Consider the following 22,243-nt stretch of genomic DNA (forward strand, 5'->3'; position numbering starts at 1 on the left):
GATTTATCTTAATTTATTTTTGCAACTGTTAAACAGGTCAAAGAAAGTATCTGTTCCATCAACTGTGATATCCAGAGTGATTGGAAGAGGAGGCTGTAACATTAATGCTATTCGGGAGTTCACTGGTGCACACATAGATATTGATAAGCAGAAAGACAAGACAGGAGACCGGATAATAACTATAAGGCAAAATTTTGTCTCTTACGATTTTTTTCTTTTGTATTTTATTGCACTAGAGCTTAATTATCAATATATATAAGCATTTGAGTTTTCAATGGAACTTTGTATTTAATAGCATACTTTTTAAAATGGGAATTTGATTCGTGTTTAAGATAACCTTTACAGTTTTTTTTTTCTTATTTATATGCTCTTGTGAAGTATTTCAAAGGGCTTTAAAGGAATTTTTCTTTTGTGTGTGTATGGCAAAGGTTTGAATAATCTTTTCCTTATATAAACTTGTAATATGACATTCTTAAACACTTTTTAAGAAGGAGTGGGTTTCTAACACATTCTAATCTGTAGTTTTCCATCTTTCTCTTAAATTAGCATTTGAGATTTGTTATTCTGAGATTGTATCCTTAGAATATGAGCTCAGTAATAGGTTTAAATCTGAAGTGGATATTTGTTTTAAATTGAATACTTGAACATGTCTGTGCCTGAATACCCTTAGAGTAAAGATGATATTCTAAGAAATCATAAATTTGGTTGTGAGAGACAGGTGCCCTTCCCAGTAATAGAAGGACAGATAGTTTTTTAGCCTGCCTCAAGAGGAAGGAAGCAATTAACCAGCTCTGTTTTGCACTTATCCCCTTCTCCTATCTTGTTTATCCCTCCCCTGGGATAGGTGTAGTCACAACTTGCCTTATCCAGAGAAGAGGGGAAGTAGATACCCTTTATAAGTAATTTTCCCCTTAGGGTCTCCATAAGGCTTTCCTTTCAATCAAATATTTTCCTGAACATCCAAGACTGGGGTTTGACCTTATGGCCATTGTTGTAATTATCAGGATTCTTCTCTCATTTTGAGACATCTGTCCAAAAGAGTTATAATAATCACTCTACTAATAGAGAAACCACTAATAAATATAAATGGGGTCATCTTAGCTACCAGGATTTAAAATAAAATACTATTTTCTTAGTGGTATTATTTTTCTTGCTTATTTGTACTGCTTTTAATATTGATCAGCTGTTCAACTTCATGGTAACAATATGGATTACATAGGATTTTAAGTGCAGTGCTTTTCCTGTCTAGAATGTATTTCACAGTTGGAAGATGATTGTTTAGTCTGAGGAAACAATAGTGAAATTAAATTTTTGGGAAAAGAAGTCATTTACTTTTCCTTTGAAAAATATAGTGGTGTGTCAGGAGAGTTTATTGCTTTGTTTGCATAATACCTCAAAAATAGTCAGAAAATTGCTTCTTAACTTTTATCTGTTCTCTGTATGTGTGTACATACACATACACACATGAATTAATTTAGGCTTTACATATTAAAAAGGGGAAATTGGACCTATTTTTTTTTTTTTTGGTCAACTTATAGGGGTGGCACTGAATCAACAAGACAAGCAACTCAGTTGATCAATGCTCTGATCAAGGATCCAGACAAAGAAATTGATGAACTTATTCCAAAGAATCGTTTGAAAAGCTCCTCAGCAAATTCCAAAATTGGGTCATCAGCACCTACCACCACTGCTGCTAACAGTTCCTTAATGGGAATTAAAATGACGACTGTAGCTCTGTCATCAACATCTCAAACTGCCACAGCACTCACTGTGCCTGCAATTTCTTCTGCATCTACTCACAAAACCATTAAGAACCCAGTGAATAATGTGAGGCCTGGTTTTCCAGTTTCTCTTCCATTAGCATATCCTCCTCCACAGTTTGCACATGCTTTGCTTGCTGCTCAGACTTTCCAGCAGATCCGTCCACCAAGGTTGCCCATGACACACTTTGGAGGTACTTTTCCACCAGCTCAATCCACTTGGGGTCCTTTTCCTGTCAGGCCTTTGAGCCCTGCCAGAGCTACTAACTCGCCTAAGCCTCACATGGTGCCTCGCCATAGCAATCAGAATAGCAGTGGTTCTCAGGTGAATTCAGCAGGTTCTTTAACTTCAAGTCCAACAACTACAACCAGTTCATCAGCTTCAACGGTGCCTGGTACATCTACAAATGGCAGTCCAAGTTCACCTTCTGTTAGAAGGCAGCTTTTCGTCACAGTTGTGAAGACATCCAATGCCACCACAACAACAGTCACAACCACAGCAAGTAACAACAGCACTGCACCCACAAATGCCACATATCCTATGCCTACTGCCAAAGAACACTACCCAGTATCATCCCCATCTTCCCCATCACCACCAGCCCAGCCAGGAGGGGTTTCTAGAAACAGCCCTTTGGATTGTGGAACAGCATCTCCAAATAAAGGGGCATCTTCCTCTGAACAGGAAGCAGGTAGTCCACCAGTAGTAGAAACAACAAACAGTAGACCTCCAAACAGCAGCAGTTCTTCTGGGAGTTCATCAGTTCATTCTACTCAGCAGCAACCTCCGGGATCTGTTTCTCAGGAGCCAAGACCACCTCTTCAGCAGTCTCAGGTTCCTCCCCCGGAAGCTAGAATGACTGTTCCTCCTTTAGTAACAACAAGTTCTGCTCCAGTGGCGGTGCCTTCTACTGCCCCAGTGACTTACCCTATGCCTCAGACACAAATGGGATGCTCCCAGCCTCCGCCTAAAATGGAACCCCCTGCTATTAGACCACCCTCTCATGGCACAGCTGCCCCTCACAAGAATCCAGCTCCTGTGCAAAATTCATCTGTTGCAGTCCTCAGTGTCAATCACATTAAAAGACCTCACAGTGTTCCCTCTTCTGTCCAGCTACCTTCGACCTTAAGTACACAAAGTGCTTGTCAAAATTCAATACATCCAGCAAATAAGCCTATTGCTCCCAATTTCAGTGCCCCCTTACCATTTGGGCCCTTTAGCACATTGTTTGAAAATAGCCCTACTTCTGCTCATGCCTTCTGGGGAGGATCTGTTGTTTCATCTCAGTCAACACCAGAATCTATGCTATCAGGAAAATCCTCATATTTGCCAAATTCAGATCCTTTACATCAGTCTGATACTTCCAAAGCTCCAGGTTTTAGACCACCATTACAGAGACCTGCTCCAAGTCCCTCAGGTAAGTTTGTATTTTCTGACATTCTGCAGCTGCTCATTTATACAAATGATTTTGAAACTCTGGGTTATTTTCTAATACTTTTACTCTGTGACTGGGTCAGATAGACAGACAGTAGTACTAATTCAAATGCTATTGTATTGACTGTGTCTAGAATGGCATTGTTATTTTTTAAATCTTTTTAGAAGCTGTAATGGATTTTTATCTTAAATTTACTATAAATAAGTTTATTCATCAGGTATATTTTTCTCTCTCAAAGTAAAGAAAAGGGGACTTCCTTGGTAGTCCAGTGGTTAAGACTCTACACTCCCAATGCAGGGGGCCCGGGTTCCATCCCTGGTCAGGGAAATAAATCCCACATGCCACAACTAAGACCAGGCGCAGCCAAATAAATAAATAAAAATATTTTAAAAATAAATAAATTTAAAAAGTCTCTTTTTTTTTTTTTTTTTTTCCTGCGGTACGCGGGTCTCTCACTGTTGTGGCCTCTCCCGTTGCGGAGCACAGGCTCCGGATGCGCAGGCTTAGCGGCCATGGCTCACGGGCCCAGCCGCTCCATGGCATGTGGGATCTTCCCAGACCGGGGCAGGAACCCGTATCCCCTGCATCAGCAGGCGGACTCTCAACCACTGCGCCACCAGGGAAGCCCCTCATATTTTAATTTAATAAGATAATGCCATCAAAAGTTTGCTTTTAGTTCAAATAAAAAATTATTACCAAAGATTTTTAAAATTTGATTTCACTTCCGACTGTCTTTTTTGTTTTAAAAATAATGAGAAAAATATAGAGATACATAGTTCAAAAGGGTAGGCACTAACTATATGTGCTATTTAAATTTAATAAAATTAAAAATTCATCTCAGTCAAACTGCCCATTTTTAAAATTTTTTCCCAGTTTTGTTGAGATGTAATTGATGTACATCACTGTATATGAGTTTAAGGTGTAGAGCGTAATGGTTTGACTTACGTACATTGTGAGATAATTGCAGCAGTAAATTTAGTTAGCATTCATCATCTCCTATAGATACAATTTTTTAAAAAAAAGAAAAAGGAAAAAATATTTTTCCTTGTGATGAGAGCTCTTAGGATTTAGTCTCTCTTAACAGCTTTCCTATGTATCATACAACAGTGTTAACTACCGTTACTATGTTGCACATTACATCCCTAATACTTACTTATCTTGTAACTGGAAGTTTGTACCTTTTGACCACCTTCCTCCAATTCCCCCACCCCACCCCACCTCCACCTCTAGTAACCACAAATCTGATCTCTTTTTCTATGAGTTTGTTTGTTTGAGATTCCACATATAAGTGAGATCATACAGTTTTTGTCTTTCTCTGTCTGACTTATTTTACTTAGCATAATGCCCTCATGGCCCATCCATTTTGTCAGAAATGGCAGGATTTCCTCGTGTTTTTTTGTGGTTTTTTTATGACTAAATAATATCCCATTGTGTGTGTGTATGTGTGTGGTATGTATACATATATGTATACATACCACAGCTTCTTTATCCATTCATCCATGGATGGATACTTAGGTTTTTTCCATGTCTTAGCTATCGTATATAATGCTGTTACGAACATGGAAGTGTAGGTATCTTTTTGAGTTAGTGTTTGTGTTTCTTTTGGATATAGTTCCAGAAGTGGAATTGCTGGATCATGTGGTAGTTCTATTTTTAGTTTTCTGAGGATCCCCCTTATTGTTTTCCATTGTGGCTGTAGGCTGGTCATATTTCAAGTGCTTCCTTGTTAAGCACATAATGGCTGGTAGCTGCAATATTGGAGAGCCCAGATACTGAACACATCTGTTAATATAAAAAGTGCTGTTAGACAGTGCTGATATCTAAAGAGGATCTAAAGATCTGGTTTTGAGTGACTGCTTTTTCTTTTTTAACTTTTTACTTTGAAATATTTTTAGATTTATAGAAGACTTCTTCTATAATTACCCCAATTTCCCCTAAGTAAACATTCTTACACCATATATTTATTAAAACTAAGAAATTAATATTGGTACAGTACAATTAACTGGACTACAGACTTTATTCAGATTCCACAGTTTTTCCAATAATGTTCTTTTTCTGTTGCAGTGTCCAGGATACCAAGTTGCATTTTGAGCTTTGTGGTTTTGTTGTTTTTTTTGTTTTTTTTTTTTGCGGTACGCGGGCCTCTCACTGTTGTGGCCTCTCCCGTTGCGGAGCACAGGCTCCAGACACGCAGGCTCAGCGGCCATGGCTCACAGGCCCAGCCGCTCCGCGGCATGTGGGATCTTCCTGGACTGGGGCACGAACCCGTGTCCCCTGCATCGGTAGGCGGACTCTCAACCACTGCGCCACCAGGGAAGCCCAAGCTTTGTGTTTTAATATGAATATTTCAAATAATTAAAGATAATTTCATTGAGTTATTTGTAGTGAGGTGGATGGACCTAGAGTGTCCTACGGAGTGAAGAAAGAGAAAAACAAATACTGTATGCTAAAAACAAATACTGTATGCACGTATATATAGAATTGGGAAAAAAATGTGGTTCTGTAGAACCTAGGGGCAGGACAGGAATAAAGACGTAGATGTAGAGAATGGACTTGAGGACACGGGGAGAGGGGAAGGGTAAGCTAGGACTAAGTGAGAGAGTGGCATGGACATATATACACTACCAAATGTAAAATAGATAGCTAGTGGGAAGCAGCCGCATAGCACAGGGAGATCAGCTCGGTGCTTTGTGACCACCTAGAGGGGTGGGATAGGGAGGGTGGGAGGGAGATGCAAGAGGAAAGAGATATGGGGAAATATGTATATGTATAGCTGATTCACTTGTTATAAAGCAGAAACTAACACACCATTGTAAAGCAGTTATACTCCGATAAAGATGTTAAGAAAAAGTCTACCATTAAAGCAATAATAAAATAAAAATAATTTCATGCTAGAGATAGACAAACTATGGTCCATGTGCCAAGTATGGCATACTACCTGATTTTACATTTGTGGGTTTTTTTAATTGAGTTATAACAATTATGTAATATTTAAAAAAATTTTTTTTAATTTTTAAAAAGAATAATACGTGACACAAAAAATAGTACATTCGGAACTTCCCTGGTTGTCTCGTGGTTAAGAATTCGCCTTCCAGTGCAGGGAATGTGGGTTCAGTCCCTGGTCAGGGAACTAAGATCCCACATGCCATGGGGCAACTAAGTCCTGGTGCTGCAGCTAGAGAGCCCACGCACTCTGGAGCCCGTGCGCCACAACTACAGAGAAGCCCACGTGCCACAGCTAAGACTCGATGCAGCCAAAAATAAATAAATAAATAATTTTTAAAAAATAAAATAGTGCATTCAAATTTCAGTGTTCATAAATAAAAGTTTTATTGAAATACATCTATGCCCATTCATTTACATATTGTGTTATGGCTGCTTCCATGCTCTGCTGACAGCCTAAAAATATTTATTATTTAGCCCTTTACAGAAAGGTTGCCAACTTGTTATGTGTTATTGAAGAGATGACATTCTGGGACTAAAAATTTCTAAATAGAATGGAAACTGATTGTTATTTTTACCTATTTCTATAACACATAAATATAATGTAAAGAACATGGTCAGTAAATATTTCCTTGCTGGGGGTTGATTGAAATATTTTCATGTACTTTCAAAAACACTTTCTCTTAATACTAAATAGAATCAATATAATTTGGTTGTAAAAGCTTCATATGCTAATTAGTACATTGGAAATGCTTTTACTTTTTTCATTTTTTTATTTTTAAAAAAGTTGTATTGGAGTGTGGTTGATTTACAGTGTTATGTTAGTTTCAGTTTACAGCAAAGTGAATCAGTTATACATATATCCACTCTTTTTTGGATTCTTTTCCCATATAGGCCATAACAGAGCATTGAATAGAGTTCCCTGTGCTATATAGTAGGTTCTTATTAGTTATCTATTTTATGTCTAATAGTGTGTATATGTCAATTCCAATCTCCCAATTTGTCCCTCCCTGCCCCTTACCCCCTGGTAACTGTAAGTTTGTTCTCTACATCTGTAACTCTATTTCTGTTTCATAGATAAGTTCATTTGTACTCTTTTTTTAGATTCCACATATAAGCAGTATATGATATTTGTCTTTCTCTGTCTGACTTCACTCAGTATGACAATCTCTAGGTTCATTGATGTTGCTGCAAATGGCATTATTTCGTTCTTTTTTTATGGCTGAGTAATATTCCATTGTATATATGTACCACATCTTTGCCCATTCCTCCATTGATGGACATTTAGGTTTGCTTCCATATCCTGGCTGTTGTAAACAGCGCTGCAGTGAACATTGGGGTGTGTGTATCTTTTCAAATTACGGTTTTCTCTGGATATATGCCCAGGAGTGGGATTGCTGAATCATATGGTAGCTCTGCTTTTAGTTTTTTAAGGAACCTCCATACTGTTCTCCATAGTGGCTGTACCAATTTACATTCCCACCAACAGCGTAGGCCAGTTCCATTTTCTCCACACCCTCTCCAGCATTTATTGTTCGTAGATTTTTTGATGATGACCATTCTGACCGGTATGAGGTGATACCACATTGTAGTTTTGATTTACATTTCTCTAATAATTAGTGATGTTGAGCATTTTTTCATGTGATTTTAGCCATCTGTATGTCTTCTTTGAAGAAATGTCTATTTAGATCTTCTGCCCATTTTTCGATTGGGTTGTTTGTTTTTTTTGATATTGAGCTGCATGAGCTGTTTGTATATTTTGGGGATTAATTGGAAATGCTTTTATATTTCATTTTTGTAGAGTTGGAATTTAGTGAAAATACTTCACTTTTCAAAAAATATGAAATCTAGGTAATGTGTTAAGAAAGACTAAAATTAAGATTTAGAGAAAAATAAATAAATTCTTGTTTTGTGGAAAAGTATAGAAAAAAGCCGTGCTATATCGGGAGGTAAGGTTTTGGGGTGTACAGTTGATTGGAGCCAAAATTAGCAATGAAGTTTAACTTAAGAGTCTATCAGAGGGAAGTATTAGATTCAGGTCAACATAGGCATGTTTGCCTTTACAGCTATACCACTATTTCTACACCCTAGAAATTAACATTAATTCAGTAATAGCACCCAATATGTAGTACCATCATCCCAAATATACCCTTTATGCCTGTATGTTTCTTTTTTTTCTCCTTTTGATCCAACCAATGAAGATTCACACATTGCTTTGGCTATTATGTCTCTTTGATCTCCCACAGTCTAAAACATCTCACCACCTTCTTTTGTTCTTCTTGACATTGAATCCTTTGAAGAGTCCAGTTGTACTGAAGAATGTCCTGCATTTCAGATTCACCTGTTTTCTCAATCTGTGGTTACATTCTGGTTAAACATTTCTAGCAGGAACATCAGATAGGTAATGTTTGAATCTCACACTGCATTGTATCAGGAGGCACTCAGTGACAGATTGTCCTTCTCTTATCTATGGAAAGCATGGCCACTTAGTTAAGATGCTGATTGTCAGATCTCTCTATTATAAAAGTATAGCTACAGGGGCTTCCCTGGTGGCACAGTGGTTGAGAGCCCACCTGCCGATGCAGGGGACACGGGTTCGTGCCCCGGTCCGGGAAGATCCCACATGCCGCGGAGCGGCTGGGCCCGTGAGCCATGGCCACTGAGCCTGCATGTCCAGAGCCTGTGCTCCGCAACAGGAGAGGCCACAACAGTGAGAGGCCCGCGTACCACCAAAAAAAAAAAAAAAAAGTATAGCTACAATCTTTTTTTTTCTCCTATAGTTTTTTTTTGGTTTGTTTTTAGTTTTGTGGGGTTTTTTCGGTTTTGTTTTTGTTTTTTTATTTTAGTAGCACTCTTAAGTTCACAGCAAAATTGAGAGAAAAGTACAGGGGTTTTCCATATACCCCCTGCCTTCACACAGGCATAGCCTCCTTTATTACTACATCCCACTTCAGAATGGTATTTTTGTTACAGTTGATGAACCTACAGTCACACATCCTTATCAAAGTCTGTAGTTTACATGGGGTTCATTCTTGGTGCTGTACATTCTGTGGGTTTGAACAAAAGTCTAGTATAGTAACCATTATACTATCATCCAGAGTATTTTCAGTGCCTTAAAAATCCTTTGTGGTTTGCCTACTCATCCCTCCCTTCCCCATACGTTTTTAAAGGTAAAATTTTATACAACTCCTTGGCCACTAAACCTATTTAAATTCTAGTGTTAATATTAAATCTATATGTATTCTATAATAAGTAATAAAATGTCAGAATTAAAATTAAATGTAAAATGTTTTCCTTGGTAATTTCTTTTTCATAGCTATATTTAGGAAATAAAGGGGGAAATAATGAGTGGAATAATGAGTGGAATGACTGGAAGAAGTAAGCAAGGAGAAATTTTTTTAATAATCTAAAATATTTTTGGATATATTAGGGACCTCTTGGAATTTTAGGTTTTTCTAATTATATCTCCTAGGGGTAACTATTATAAATTATGATTATCTTCTACATTATAGGTATTGTCAATATGGACTCACCATATGGTTCTGTAACACCTTCTTCTACACATTTGGGAAACTTTGCCTCAAACCTTTCAGGAGGTCAAATGTATGGACCTGGGGCACCCCTTGGAGGAGCACCCACAGCTGCTAACTTTAACAGACAACATTTTTCCCCACTTAGTTTGTTGACTCCATGTTCATCAGCATCAAATGGTGAGTAATATACACTGTAGTTCCAGAAGAAGAGTTTGTCTGTATGTTCCCTTAAAAAACAAAAGGTTTTGGGTTTCCCTAATGGCACAGTGGTTGAGAGTCCGCCTGCCGATGCAGGGGACACAGGTTCGTGTCCCGGTCTCGGAAGATCCCACATGCCGCGGAGCGGCTGGGCCCGTGAGCCATGGCCGCTGAGCCTGCGCGTCCGGAGCCTGTGCTCCGCAACAGGAGAGGCCACAACAGTGAGAGGCCCGCATACCACAAAAAAATCCCCCAAAAAACAAAAGGTTTTAAGTTTTTCAAAGTTTGGAGTCTTTAAGTTTTAAATCTCTTAATAATTTAATTTCTATAAAAATGTAATTTGTATTCATGGCAATCTGAAATCAGGAGGAATTTAAATAGAATTTCCAGGTTTTTAAAGTATTAGAATCAACTTCGGCTCTATCAAACCTAGCATATTATATTGAAATTAATTTCTAAGAGGGATCATTTTTTGAGAATGAAAAATCTTGTTGTATCATCTATTGATACACATTTACTTTCAGGTTTGAGAATATAGCTTCCAAGAAGAAAGATTTGTAGCCTTAAAAGTAGTATAAATATAATGTTCTTTTGGTCTACCTTTAAATCTCATCTATTACATAAATAATACAACTGATTTCACATTACCAGATATGTGATTTTAACTGTAGTCAGACTTTGAAGCAGTGATCAGATTTTTCAGACCAAGGAAGATCATTCATCATTAGGGAATTCAACTCACATTAAGAGAATTCCATAGTGAGGCTATTATTTGTGGTTATTTATTTATTTAGCAAGGATAAAGGCATCAAATTGCTTTCACCTTGAGGAAATTTTAATAAGAATCCATTTTTTTTTAAACTACCAAATTTCTTCTAACAGTGTTAGAGCCCAGTTAATAGAGACTGGTTAACTGAATGAAAGAGTAAAAAAATATTAGTATTTGAGAGATGCATATCAAAGTACATTGCCAGTGAAAGCATGAACTAAGGTGTAGCATATAGTGAATTTACATATTTATAGTTTTTCTTGTGTTTGTCAAATAACAAGGACTGTCACTTGGAATATTAATTATCCTTGTACAGGTGTCCCTAAGTGAAAAGAAGTGGTTTAAGAAAGAATTCAAAGTGCCTGTGATAAAAACATGCCAGAAACAAAGTGAGAAGTATGAAAATAAAGTACGAATGTAAGAAGAAAAAAAGTTTACAGCAGTTCTCATTGAGGATACTTTACCCATCTTTGAAGATAAAGTGAATATACTATAACATAGCTACTTAGCCTGGCTTATCTAAACTAAGCTATTAACAGAACACTGAAACTAAATATAACTCTAAGGAATAACTGATTATGACATTTAAGTCTTACTATCTGGCTTATAAGGAAAGGTTATAGCCTCAGTTATTTAAAGCTGTATTCAATGCAACATAAATTTCTGTGTACTAGAGGAATATGGATATTTGTTTTATTTATTTAGTTTATTATAAGGAAGATTGATAGGTATATATTGAATGGAAGGTAATTCACTCTGTATTAAAAATTGGCCTGGGCCTTCCTGGTGGCACAGTGATTAAGAATCTGCCTGCCAATGCAGGGGACACGGGTTCGAGCTCTGGTCCGGGAAGATCCCACATGCTGCGGAGCAACTAAGCCCGTGCACCACAACTACTGAGCCTGTGCTCTAGAGCCCGTGAGCCACAACTACTGAAGTCCACGTGCCTAGAGCCCATGCTCTGCAACAAGAGAAGCCAACGCAATGAGAAGCCTGCACACTGCAACCAAGAGTAGCCTTGCTTGCCGCAGCTAGAGAAATAGAGAAAGCCTGCACACAGCAATGAAGACCCAACACAGCCAAAAATAAATAAATAAATAAATTTATTTATTTATTTAAAAAGTTGGCCAAAAAAGGGTGGGGGGAATTCCCTGGCAGTCCAGTGGCTAGGACTCCGAGCTTCCATTGCCAGGGGCACGGGTTCGATTCCTGGTCAGGGAACTGAGATCCCGCAAGCCGCGCCACGTGGTGCAGCAAAAAAAAAAAAAAATTGGTACTTTATCCTAATTCAGGGTTCTCTCCCTTTAGGGAGGTGAATTTGAAGAGATTTTAGGGCAAGTTACAACAATTAAGGAAAAAAAAAAGTAAAGTAAAATATTGAGGATTACCAATGAACTCTGTTTGTAGTATAGCTAATAACCATATGTTACATGATAATAACAATAACAACAGTTAATTTACTGAGGTTTAGATACTTTTCAAGGTAATTTCCCCCCCAGATTGCCTTTGTCAGCAAAATCCTAATATAGACAGGTAGGTGAGCTTAGACAAGTCATTTCAGTGAACCTCAATTTTCTGATCTGTTAATATCCACCACACTGGATTAGTTTAAGGAGTAAATGGGATAATCTACTATTACTATTGGTCTACTATTATCTACTATTACTACTATTATCTACTATTACTGTTGGTCTTTCTTCTTTTTGATGATAATGAACAGTAAGTGTTAGTCCTGTTTTCTAATAGTTTTAGAAATGTACTAATGGAATGGTAACAGAAGAGCAAACATATTTATAAGTAGCCAGTGATTAAAAAGTCTGAAACATAATTTTTTAATGATTTTACCTGCTTAGTTTTTTGACTCCTCTTAAAATTAGTTTTTATTCCTAAGTATAGAACAGATCTGAATCAGTGTCTTCTGAGTATGTTGAGCTGAAACTAAACCGTTATAGGAATAAAAACATCTTCCTTAAAATATCTACATATGGGTGATTCATATTCACCTATTTTTATATAAAAATAAGGATAGTCTTTGATTTTCATGTTCATAAAGAAATAGGAATTGGGAGAAAAGGTGTTAAAATGGTAACATCATTGCTATTGAAATGTGTTACCTGAAATTTTTTGGTACTTAATCTTTAAAATAGAATGGATTCTCAGAAGCAGAGAATGTTTTAATATAAAATAAAACATACTTACTGATACTAATGTTTATTACTTTAGGAAATACATTAGAAATTTTTTTTCCCCTTTTGAACCATGAACCACTCAAGGTAAACATGTTGCATTTGATTATATCTCTAGGGTCTTTAAAGAGTAGCACAAAGAACCCGTGTATATCCCCCCACCCCCACTCACTAATTGTTAACATGTTGCCACATTCCTCCCTTTCCCCACCATGTATCCCTGTGTGTATGAGTGAGTGAGTGTGTGTCTGTGTACATGTGTGTGTGTAGAGTATGTGTAGGGATTGTAGGGGTTTTTTTTCCTGAATCATTTTAGAGTTAGTTGCACATATCAAGCTGATTTCCCCTAAATACTCCAAATTATAATATTTTGGAAGAACAAGAACGTTCTCTTCCACAACTACAATGCAGTTGTCAATTTCAGCAAATTTTACATTGATACATTATTATTATCTAATGTATAGTCCATATTCACATTTCATCACTTGTCCCAATAATGCCGTTATGACTTCCTCTCATTCAAGATTCAAATCAGTATCACAGATTGCATTTAATTCCCATGTCTTTTTAGTCTCAGAAAATCTGGAACTGTTTCCTTAGCCTTTCTGTATCTTTCAAAGAAAGCTTTTTTTTTTTTTTTCAGATTATAGGTTAGTTGTTTGGTAAAATGCCTGAGTTTGTTTTTCTGATATTTCTTCATGATTAAGTTTAAGTTATATATTTTTGACACGAATATTAGTATTAGTCAACATTGCACCCTTCTCACTGACATTAGAAGGTATAAAATGTCAGTTTGTGCTATTATTGGTGCTATTAACTTTGATCTCTTGGTTTCACAGATTTCTACACTGTCATATTGTCATTTTTCCCTTTGTAATTTATAATTAATATGTGGGGAGTTGCTTTGAGACAATTCTTATTCCTCATCAGACTTTCAGGCAGAATATAAGGGAAGGGGGGTGGAGAAGTAGCACTTATCTCAGTAGAAATAATAGTTTTATTTTTGTAACCATGATAATATTTATAAATTTAAAACAAAACCAACCTTGATAAAGGGGAAAACACTAAAATTGAATGTAAATAGAAACAAGTAAACCTATCTGTATTTTAGATTATTAACATAAACCTACTAAAAGAAAAAGAAACAATCCAAAAAACTCTTAAAGACAGTAGTATTTTGTATACCCTTCAGTCTAAAGACAAATAAACTTCAGACAAATCTGCAATTCTACTTAGGACATTTGTTTTTTTATAATATTATAGATAAACAATTTTAAAACTATATGGGGTATATTGTAAGGTTGAGCAAATGAATAAGTAAAAATATTGATGATGATGTGATCCAGGATTCTCACTGTAAGAAGAGAGAAATATAGAGTAGAGTAAGGCAAGGAAAAACCCCATGGAATTGGATTGGAATTAGAGGATCAATATGAACTCATGATTTTATTTTTTCTTTTATTATTATTTTTTAAAATAAATTTATTTATTTTTGGCTGCGATGGGTCTTGCTGTGAGCGGGCTTTCTCTAGTTGCAGCAAGTACGGGCTACTTCTCGTTGAGGTGCACGGGCTTCTCATTGTAGTGGCTTCTCGTATTGCAGAGCATGGGCTCTAGAGCGCAGGCTCAGTAGTTGTGGCGCACGGGCTTAGTAGCTCTGCGGCATGTGGGATCTTCCCGGACCAGGGCTTGAACCCGTGTCCCCTGCTTTGGCAGGCGGATTCTTAACCACTGTGCCACCAGGGGAGTCCATGAACTCATAATTTTAAAATGACGTTATGTGTTGCATTGAATCATATAAAATTGCCATTTCGCCACCCCCCCAGCACTGCCTACTGAAAGGGCCTAGAAGCAATGAATTTTCAGTAGCACTAAGCGTATTCAGTGTCCAGATCTGTCTGTTAAATATTTCAGTTTACTAAAAGAAACTAGGTCTTCTTGGGGAAATAGCTGATTGGAGAGCTGGGGCAGGGAAAGTATAAGGGGAGCCTGCAAAAGTCTTAGAGTGTCAGAAAGTAATTCAGTGCTCAGATGATTGGGACATGTCAAAAGGACACAGGAGGCGGCTTGAAAGGGGCTCCCACTAGCCAAATTCAGGACAATTTGACCATCAAAACGAATAATGTCAGCTCATTGAATAAAACAAAAACCCATGTTTACATAATGATTGTAAATAAAATTTTAAAATGCAGAAGAGGGAATGTTGCTCCTTACAGTATAATGACAACTCATAAATGTAGAGGAATTATAATTTGAGTCATCATTTTGCAACTGTTAGAATGATTGATTCATGCAAGACTCTCAGACTTTTTTACCTTTAATACTGAGCTTTTAACTAGTTTTCATTTTCCTTACCTAATGTAAATCTTAATACTTTTTAATGACCATTTAGTTTGTTTCATCTGACTTCTAACTCTTCTTTAGGTAATCTGTTCACATGAGTGTAATTTCATGTTTTTGTTTATTTCTGGTAGTCTTTTAAAATTTTGTTTTTAGTATTTATATTTTTCTTAAAAATTGCCATTCTGGGTGCTGTTGTAGAACTAACCACAGAAGCATGACTTACTTTTCACAATATATGTATCTGGTTTATGTACTTGAACAGGTTTTATCACCACTTCTCCATACATTCCACTTTTCTTTTCCCTCCCCCTCTTTAGGACATCAGGACATGGTATTAGGACTCTGGCAAATTAAGTTGGGATGTGGGGGACATGGGTCCCTTCCTTCAAAAAAAAAAAAAGAAAGAAAGCAAAGAACCTTCCTTGAGGCCCCCAAACAGCAGATTGGTGATGCCGGAGACCCTTCTGCATACAGTCTGGGCAGAGATCACTTCAGCCCTTATTCCACTCAAACTGCTAAGGTCTATCCTACCAACATTCAACCAGTCCATGCATTGAGTACTGATCACTGGCTCTGGTCTGTGAGTTTCAGGCCTTGGCAAATTTAGTCAGTGGGCCATTTTGACATTCAGTCTTACAAAGCTGTTGTCGGATCAAAAAGCAGTAAAAAAGCATTAACAGTTTTTTAAGGAAAAAACTAATTTTATATCGTGACTTAGTACACATGTACCTGTGTGTGATTGAAATATATTTACAAAACAATACTTATCCTTACAATATATGTTGCATGCTGGTATTTTCTATTCTGTTTTCTTTAACCTTTAAAACAATTTTTTACGTTAGTCATGACCAACCACATTCATCTCATGATCTACTATAGTTTAATCAACACTGAACTGAAGCATGAAAGTACAGTGTAATTTTCCTGCAGGAGCACTTTTTCCATTTGTAAGTCACATTGCTCTTTCAATTTGAATTCAGGACCCTGTTGTCATTTCAGAACTGAGGTGGATTTACTGAAGCTTCAGTTTCAGGATAATCTTATTTGCAGGGGGCCCTGCCAAGGTCCTGTACCTGATTTTGTATTTGTAGTTTCACATTCTTTTTCTAAAACAGATTCCCAAGATTATATAGGATCCCATAAAACCTCTAAAACCTTTTTTTTCTCTAATATATGTTAGCATATTTAATAACATGACTCTGATTTAGATTTTGCTTCTTTTTTTCTAATTAAAGAAATTATAATAATTAGAGATGAGAAGAGAAGTTATAATTATGCTCTTTTCGTAGCAAGGAATATAGACCGACCCAAGCAATCTCAAGGAAAATGGTATTTACTTTAAGGCTGTGCAGGGCGATCTTCAGAACTGTCCAGGATTTAGTACAGCAACTCTCTATCTCTTTCTATAGTGGATTTATGATCTCTCACTCATGGTCTGTTTCTTATCTTGCTTACTCTCTTTACACCTAGGCTTCTTCGTAATCTCATCTTATATACGGTCCTCAAAGATTTAATTCAGAGTTAATTAAGCCAGTTTTTCTCTGTTTACCAATTGCACCTTTCTGATTGAGAAATATGGTTGGCTCAGCTCATATGTTCAAGTAAGGTCGTAAGTCATAGATTACCAGCTAGCCTGAAGTAGATCATTGTTCAGTCAGATGCCTGCTGTTAGTCCAGTTAAGCCATCAGGAAGGAAGCAGAAAACAGTCATCTGATAAACTTAAAAAAAATAAAATAAAAAAACAACGAACTATGGCTAGTGAGGTGGCAGAATCTGTGAAAAGGGCAAATTTTTATTTTTTCAGGCTTTCTCTAGTTGTGGCGAGCAGGGGCTACTCTTCGTTGCGGTGCGCGGGCTTCTCATTGCGGTGGCTTCTCTTGTTGTGGACTACAGGCTCTAGGCACACGGGCTTCAGTAGTTGTGGCATGCGGGCTCAGTAGTTGTGACTTGCGGGTTCTAGAGCGCAGGCTCAATAGTTGTGGCGCATGGGCTTAGGTGCTCCACGGCATGTGGGATCTTCCCGGACCAGGGAACGAACCAGTGTCCCCTGTATTATCAGGTGGATTCTTATGTACTGTGCCACCAGGGAAGTCCCAGGGCAAATTTCTTAAATGAGGTGGGTTAGCAGGCAAGCCTCGTTATTCTGCTCATTTAAACAGAATATGGAGGGTTTCTTGGGACCTCCCTAGTGGCACAGTGATTAAGAATCCACCTGCCAATGCAGGGCACACAGGTTCGATCCCTGGTCTGGGAAGATCCCACATGCCACAGAGCAACTAATTCTGTGCACCACAACTACTGAGCCCGCATGCCACAACTACTGAAGCCTGCGTGCCTGGAGCCTGTGCTCCACAGCAAGAGAAGCCACCGCAGTGAGAAGCCCGGGTACCGCGACAAAGAGTAGCCCTTGCTCGCCGCAACTAGAAAAAGCCCGCTTGCAGCAATGAAGACGCAAGCAGCCAAAAATAAAAAAATAAATTAAAAAAACAGAATATGGAAGGTTTCTGTTATTTTGCTTTGCTTTTGTTTTTTGAAGGATACAGTAAAAGAGTGAAAAACTAGCTCTAACGTAGAAGTTAGGGCAGGCTCCCAGAGATGAGTCTGAGGAAAGGTAGGATTCATTCGTTCTCCTTCCATCAGTCCTTCCTGCTTGCCTTCCATCTCTGCTTCCTTCCTCCCTGTCACCTTTGACTGTGTCTTCGTGTTAGTTTTCTGGGTTGATTTTTCTCAGGTATATAATTGTGCCCTTTCAATATGTAGTTTAAAAAACAAAAAATAGAACTTTGTGTATCATATTTACAACTGCTTGTGTTCCTTGCAGTTCGATTTAGTCTTTTCTGGAATATTCTTTCATTTCTAATCCTTTCCTGAGTTTTGTCATCTTGTTTCTAGTTTTACTAATTCTGAATTATGCTGTTCTTTCAAATCTTTTATTTCTTTAAGCTCACTTTGGAATTTTAGATTATAGTCTCTTTCTGATGTGCCTTTAGAATATTAGACTAAACTATAGCACTGGGTTTTTTTGGTTTTTTTTGTTTTGTTTGTTTTGTTTTGCGGTACACGGGCCTCTCACCGTTGCGGCCCCTCCCGCTGCAGAGCACAGGCTCCGGATGCACAGGCTCAGCGGCCATGGCTCACGGGCCCAGCCGCTCCGCGGCATGTGGGATCTTCCCGGACCGGGGCACGAACCCACGTCCCCTGCATCGGCAGGCGGACTCTCAACCACTGCGCCACCAGGGAAGCCCAGGGACTGGTTTTTTTGGCAGCAGGAACTGGTTTCGTGGAAGACAGTTTTTCTATGGACGGGGGTAATGGGAGTGATGGGGAGTGGCAGATGAAGCTTTGCTCGCTTGCCCGCCGCTCACCTCGTGCTGTGCGGCCCGGTTCCTAACAGGCCGAGGACGAGTACCGGTCTGCGGCCCAGGGGTTGGGGACCTCTGGTCTACAAGTTATTATGGGTCCATATCTCCTTTAGTTAATAGAATAGCTTTGCATGGAATTCGACTGCAGTTCTATTTTGTTTTGAATTTTTTAATGAAGTGAGTTTTCCTGAACATTTAGAAGGAGTAAGTGGATCCGGATATCTTCTCTAGCTTAAAGACTCTAGAATTTCCTCTTGTAAGGAAGTGTGCAAAAATATGGTCTTATACTTTGTTAAATCTCTTGGCTTTGTTGTCCTTACCCACACATCCAGCCTACCCACCTCTTCCACCTCTGCCCTACTCTTGACTGGATATTTTCTTCACTTTGCTTTTGTTGTCGCTTTCCTGTTCAGTTTAGAATCTGTTCCCAGAAGTTTCTTGTCAGTGTAGGACTTTATCAGCAGGTACCTTTAAGAAGTCATAGCGAGGACTTCCTTGATGGTCCAGTGGTTAAGAATCTGCCTTCCAGTGCAGGGGACGTGGGTTCGATCCCTGATCGGGGAACTAAGATCCCACATGCTGTGGGGCAACTAAGCCTACATGCTCTAGAGCAGGGGTTCCCAGCCCCCCGTCTGCAGCCTGTTAGGAACCGGGCCTCACAGCAGGAGGTGAGTGGCAGGCGAGCGAGCAAAGCTTCATCTGCCGCTCCCCATCGCTCCACATAGCTCACATTACCACCTGAATCATCACCCCCATTACCACCTGAACCATTCCCCACCCCCCACACACATCCCCCACCCTGTGGAAAAATTGTCTTCCACAAAACTGGTCCCTGGTGCCAAAAAGGTTGGGGACCACTGCCCTGGAACCCACGTGCCACAACTAGAGAGAAGCCCGTGCACCGCAATGAAAGATCCCACATGCTGCAACGAAGATCCTGTGTGCTGCAACTGAGACCCAATGCAGCCGAATAAATAAATAAATAAATATATATTTTTTAAAGTCATAGGGCCCAAGTTGCTCCAGCTTTTTCAGACCTTACTGTGAATCCCTTACAATCACCCATGCATAGGCAGAACTCTCCCACTTTCACCTGCTGTTCTCAGATTGGCCTGCCCTGCTTTCCTTTGAATACCTTTGACTGTTTTGTGGCTCTTCTGTTCTCAGGTCTAGAGAATTGCTTCCTTCCACACAGATGCTGCTACTACATGAGTCTTATAGCTGTTGGTGATTTGTCCCCATTCACTTGTATCTTTGGATTCATTTGGATATCTTGTCTGTTTTGTTATAGATGTTATCCATGGGCATGGGTTTTGGGCTTAGCTAACTTATTGGCTTTTTTTAATGGGAAGAATCAAAACCTGTGCTACTGTTACTTCCATCATCCTAGAATTCCTTCTTATACCACTGTAAGATGAATTTTTAAATATTTATAATTTTTTTGAAGACACATGTGGCTTTTCCATTTTCTTATCATTTGTTAAAAGTAAATGCTGTCAAGTAATGCTAATGGATCCATGACCGCAGGAAATATATTTTAATTTTTCATTAGAAGGTAATAGTTTTCTTGGTTTACTTTTACAGTTAAGTCCATGTTTCATGTTTTTGTTCCCCAATGAAATCAGTATCCATACAATAAATTATAATTTATAAGGTACTTTAGCATTCATTCCTTTTAGTTAATAGTCACGACATCTCATTGAGTGGCGGTACTATCAATTTAACCAAAATAGACTTCTGCAAGTACTAGTAAGATGGAATTGATCCCCACAGTACTTTCCAATTTTGTATGATTCTAAAATATATGTGAGAAGTCTTCTAAAAAACATGTTCAGGCCAATAATATTATTGAATTTTCTTTGTCTTCCAAGTTCCCTGAAAAGTACCTAAGGATATAGAAGCACTATGTTTGTGTGTACAGATAGATTGATTGATTTTGTAAATTTATTAGCTACCTGAGTCCTTTTGGATAGATACATACACACACACACACACACTCCCACGCATACACACATATATATAGAAAACTTAAATGCAAACATAAATGAAAAAATATTAAATGACTATCACTAGGGCATAGAGTCAGTTATGAATAAGTTGTATCTATGCAGGTAACTCTTTTGACTTTTTAAAAATTTATTTATTTATTTATTTATTTTTGGCTACGTTGGGTCTTCGTTGCTGCACACAGGCTTTCTCTAGTTGGGGCTAGCGGGGGCTACTCTGGTTGCGGTGCACAGGCTTCTCATTGCGGTGGCTTCTCTTGTTGCAGAGCACAGGCTCTAGGCTCGTGGGCTTCAGTGGTTGTGGCACACGGGCTCAGTACTTGTGGCTCGTGGGCTCTAGAGCACAGGCTTCAGTAGTTGTGGCGCATGGGCTAGTTGCTCCGTGGCATGTGGGATCTTCCCAGACCAGGGCTCTAACCCGTGTCTCCTGCACTGGCAGGCGCATTCTTAACCACTGCGCCACCAGGGAAGCCCAACTATTTTGACTTTTAAGCTTCAAGCTCCTCCACAATTCAGACTCTATTTAAATTTGAATGTGCTTGAGATTTGAACTTTTCATAAGAAATACAGTTTTGGTTATTTTTGTTTATCCTTCTTCTCTGTAGTGTGTAAAGAGATTAAATCACTAATGAATGCTCCCAAATTGCCTATATTAAGAACTAGCTTTGTTTTGATAAGTAGAGCTTAAACCGCCATTTCTAAAAGTTTTCTGTGGAATACCCACAAGATAGAATGAAACAGTTGGGTTATGAAGCATAGCCTTCTGTTGGTATTTTATCAGCATATTAAAGTTCTGTGAAGTCCTGATTTAAAGAAACTTATTTTTTTCTTAAGCTTGATCTTCCAAATTTGTTAGATACCTGAATATCTTTGTTTTTTCATCATAACATACCAAGGGACAAATGTTCCCAAGGAAAATAGTTTGAGAATTGCCAATACAGGCAGTGGTTTTCCCCACCTTCATTTTGTTGTTGTCATTGTTGTTTGTTTTTTTAATTTAAACATTGTCTTCTCATTGCTCTGGTGTTCCATTCTACCCACTGTCAAGGGTAAATTTATTTAAATATTAATTAGTGTGTAGTTGCAGCATTCACACCTTCACATTCTACTATCATGAAACTAAATGGGAAAATTGTGAGCCGAATTAAAAACTGACTGCAGAGTCATAGAACTTTAACCAAATTTTAATATACATAATTTATTATCTAAGCATTATACTCAAATTTCATTTTTTCCTCAAAGAATGCATATTTAAGATATCTTCAGAATTTAAGATTCTGTTTTACAAAAGTACAGGCTGTATAGTTGACATGTATATTATTTGAAAATATCTTTTCTTTAGATTCTCCTGCACAGTCGGTATCCTCCGGAGTTCGTGCACCTTCTCCTGCCCCATCATCAGTACCTTTAGGGTCAGAAAAGCCCAGCAACGTCTCTCAGGATAGAAAAGTTCCAGTCCCTATTGGGACGGAACGTTCTGCACGTATCAGGCAAACTGGAACTTCAGCTCCATCTGTTATTGGGAGTAATTTGTCCACATCAGTAGGGCATAGTGGCATCTGGTCCTTTGAAGGGATTGGTGGCAATCAAGGTATGATATGCTATTCTGCTTACTGGAAAGTAAGTTTATGCATTTAACTAAAATATTGTAAGCAGTATTTAATTATCATAGGCATTCTTTAAAAATCTGTATTCATGTCTTTTTGTTT

At 38.2% G+C, this 22,243-nt stretch overlaps 1 protein-coding gene across 2 annotated transcripts in view; it reads left to right on the top strand.

The window, feature by feature from the left end:
* ANKRD17 (ankyrin repeat domain 17) overlaps positions 1-22,243 on the top strand; it is a 161,460-nt gene that overhangs the window by 135,055 nt on the left and 4,162 nt on the right. For both annotated transcript variants that reach the window (XM_060148023.1, XM_060148024.1), the window contains 4 exons: positions 37-186; positions 1,539-3,175; positions 9,649-9,846; positions 21,877-22,125. In XM_060148023.1, the coding sequence (XP_060004006.1) occupies positions 37-186; positions 1,539-3,175; positions 9,649-9,846; positions 21,877-22,125 (2,234 nt within the window). The remainder of the gene's footprint in view (positions 1-36; positions 187-1,538; positions 3,176-9,648; positions 9,847-21,876; positions 22,126-22,243) is intronic.

The sequence above is a fragment of the Lagenorhynchus albirostris genome, chromosome 4 (assembly GCF_949774975.1).
Source record: "Lagenorhynchus albirostris chromosome 4, mLagAlb1.1, whole genome shotgun sequence".
In the NCBI taxonomy this organism is placed as follows: Eukaryota; Metazoa; Chordata; class Mammalia; order Artiodactyla; family Delphinidae; genus Lagenorhynchus; species Lagenorhynchus albirostris.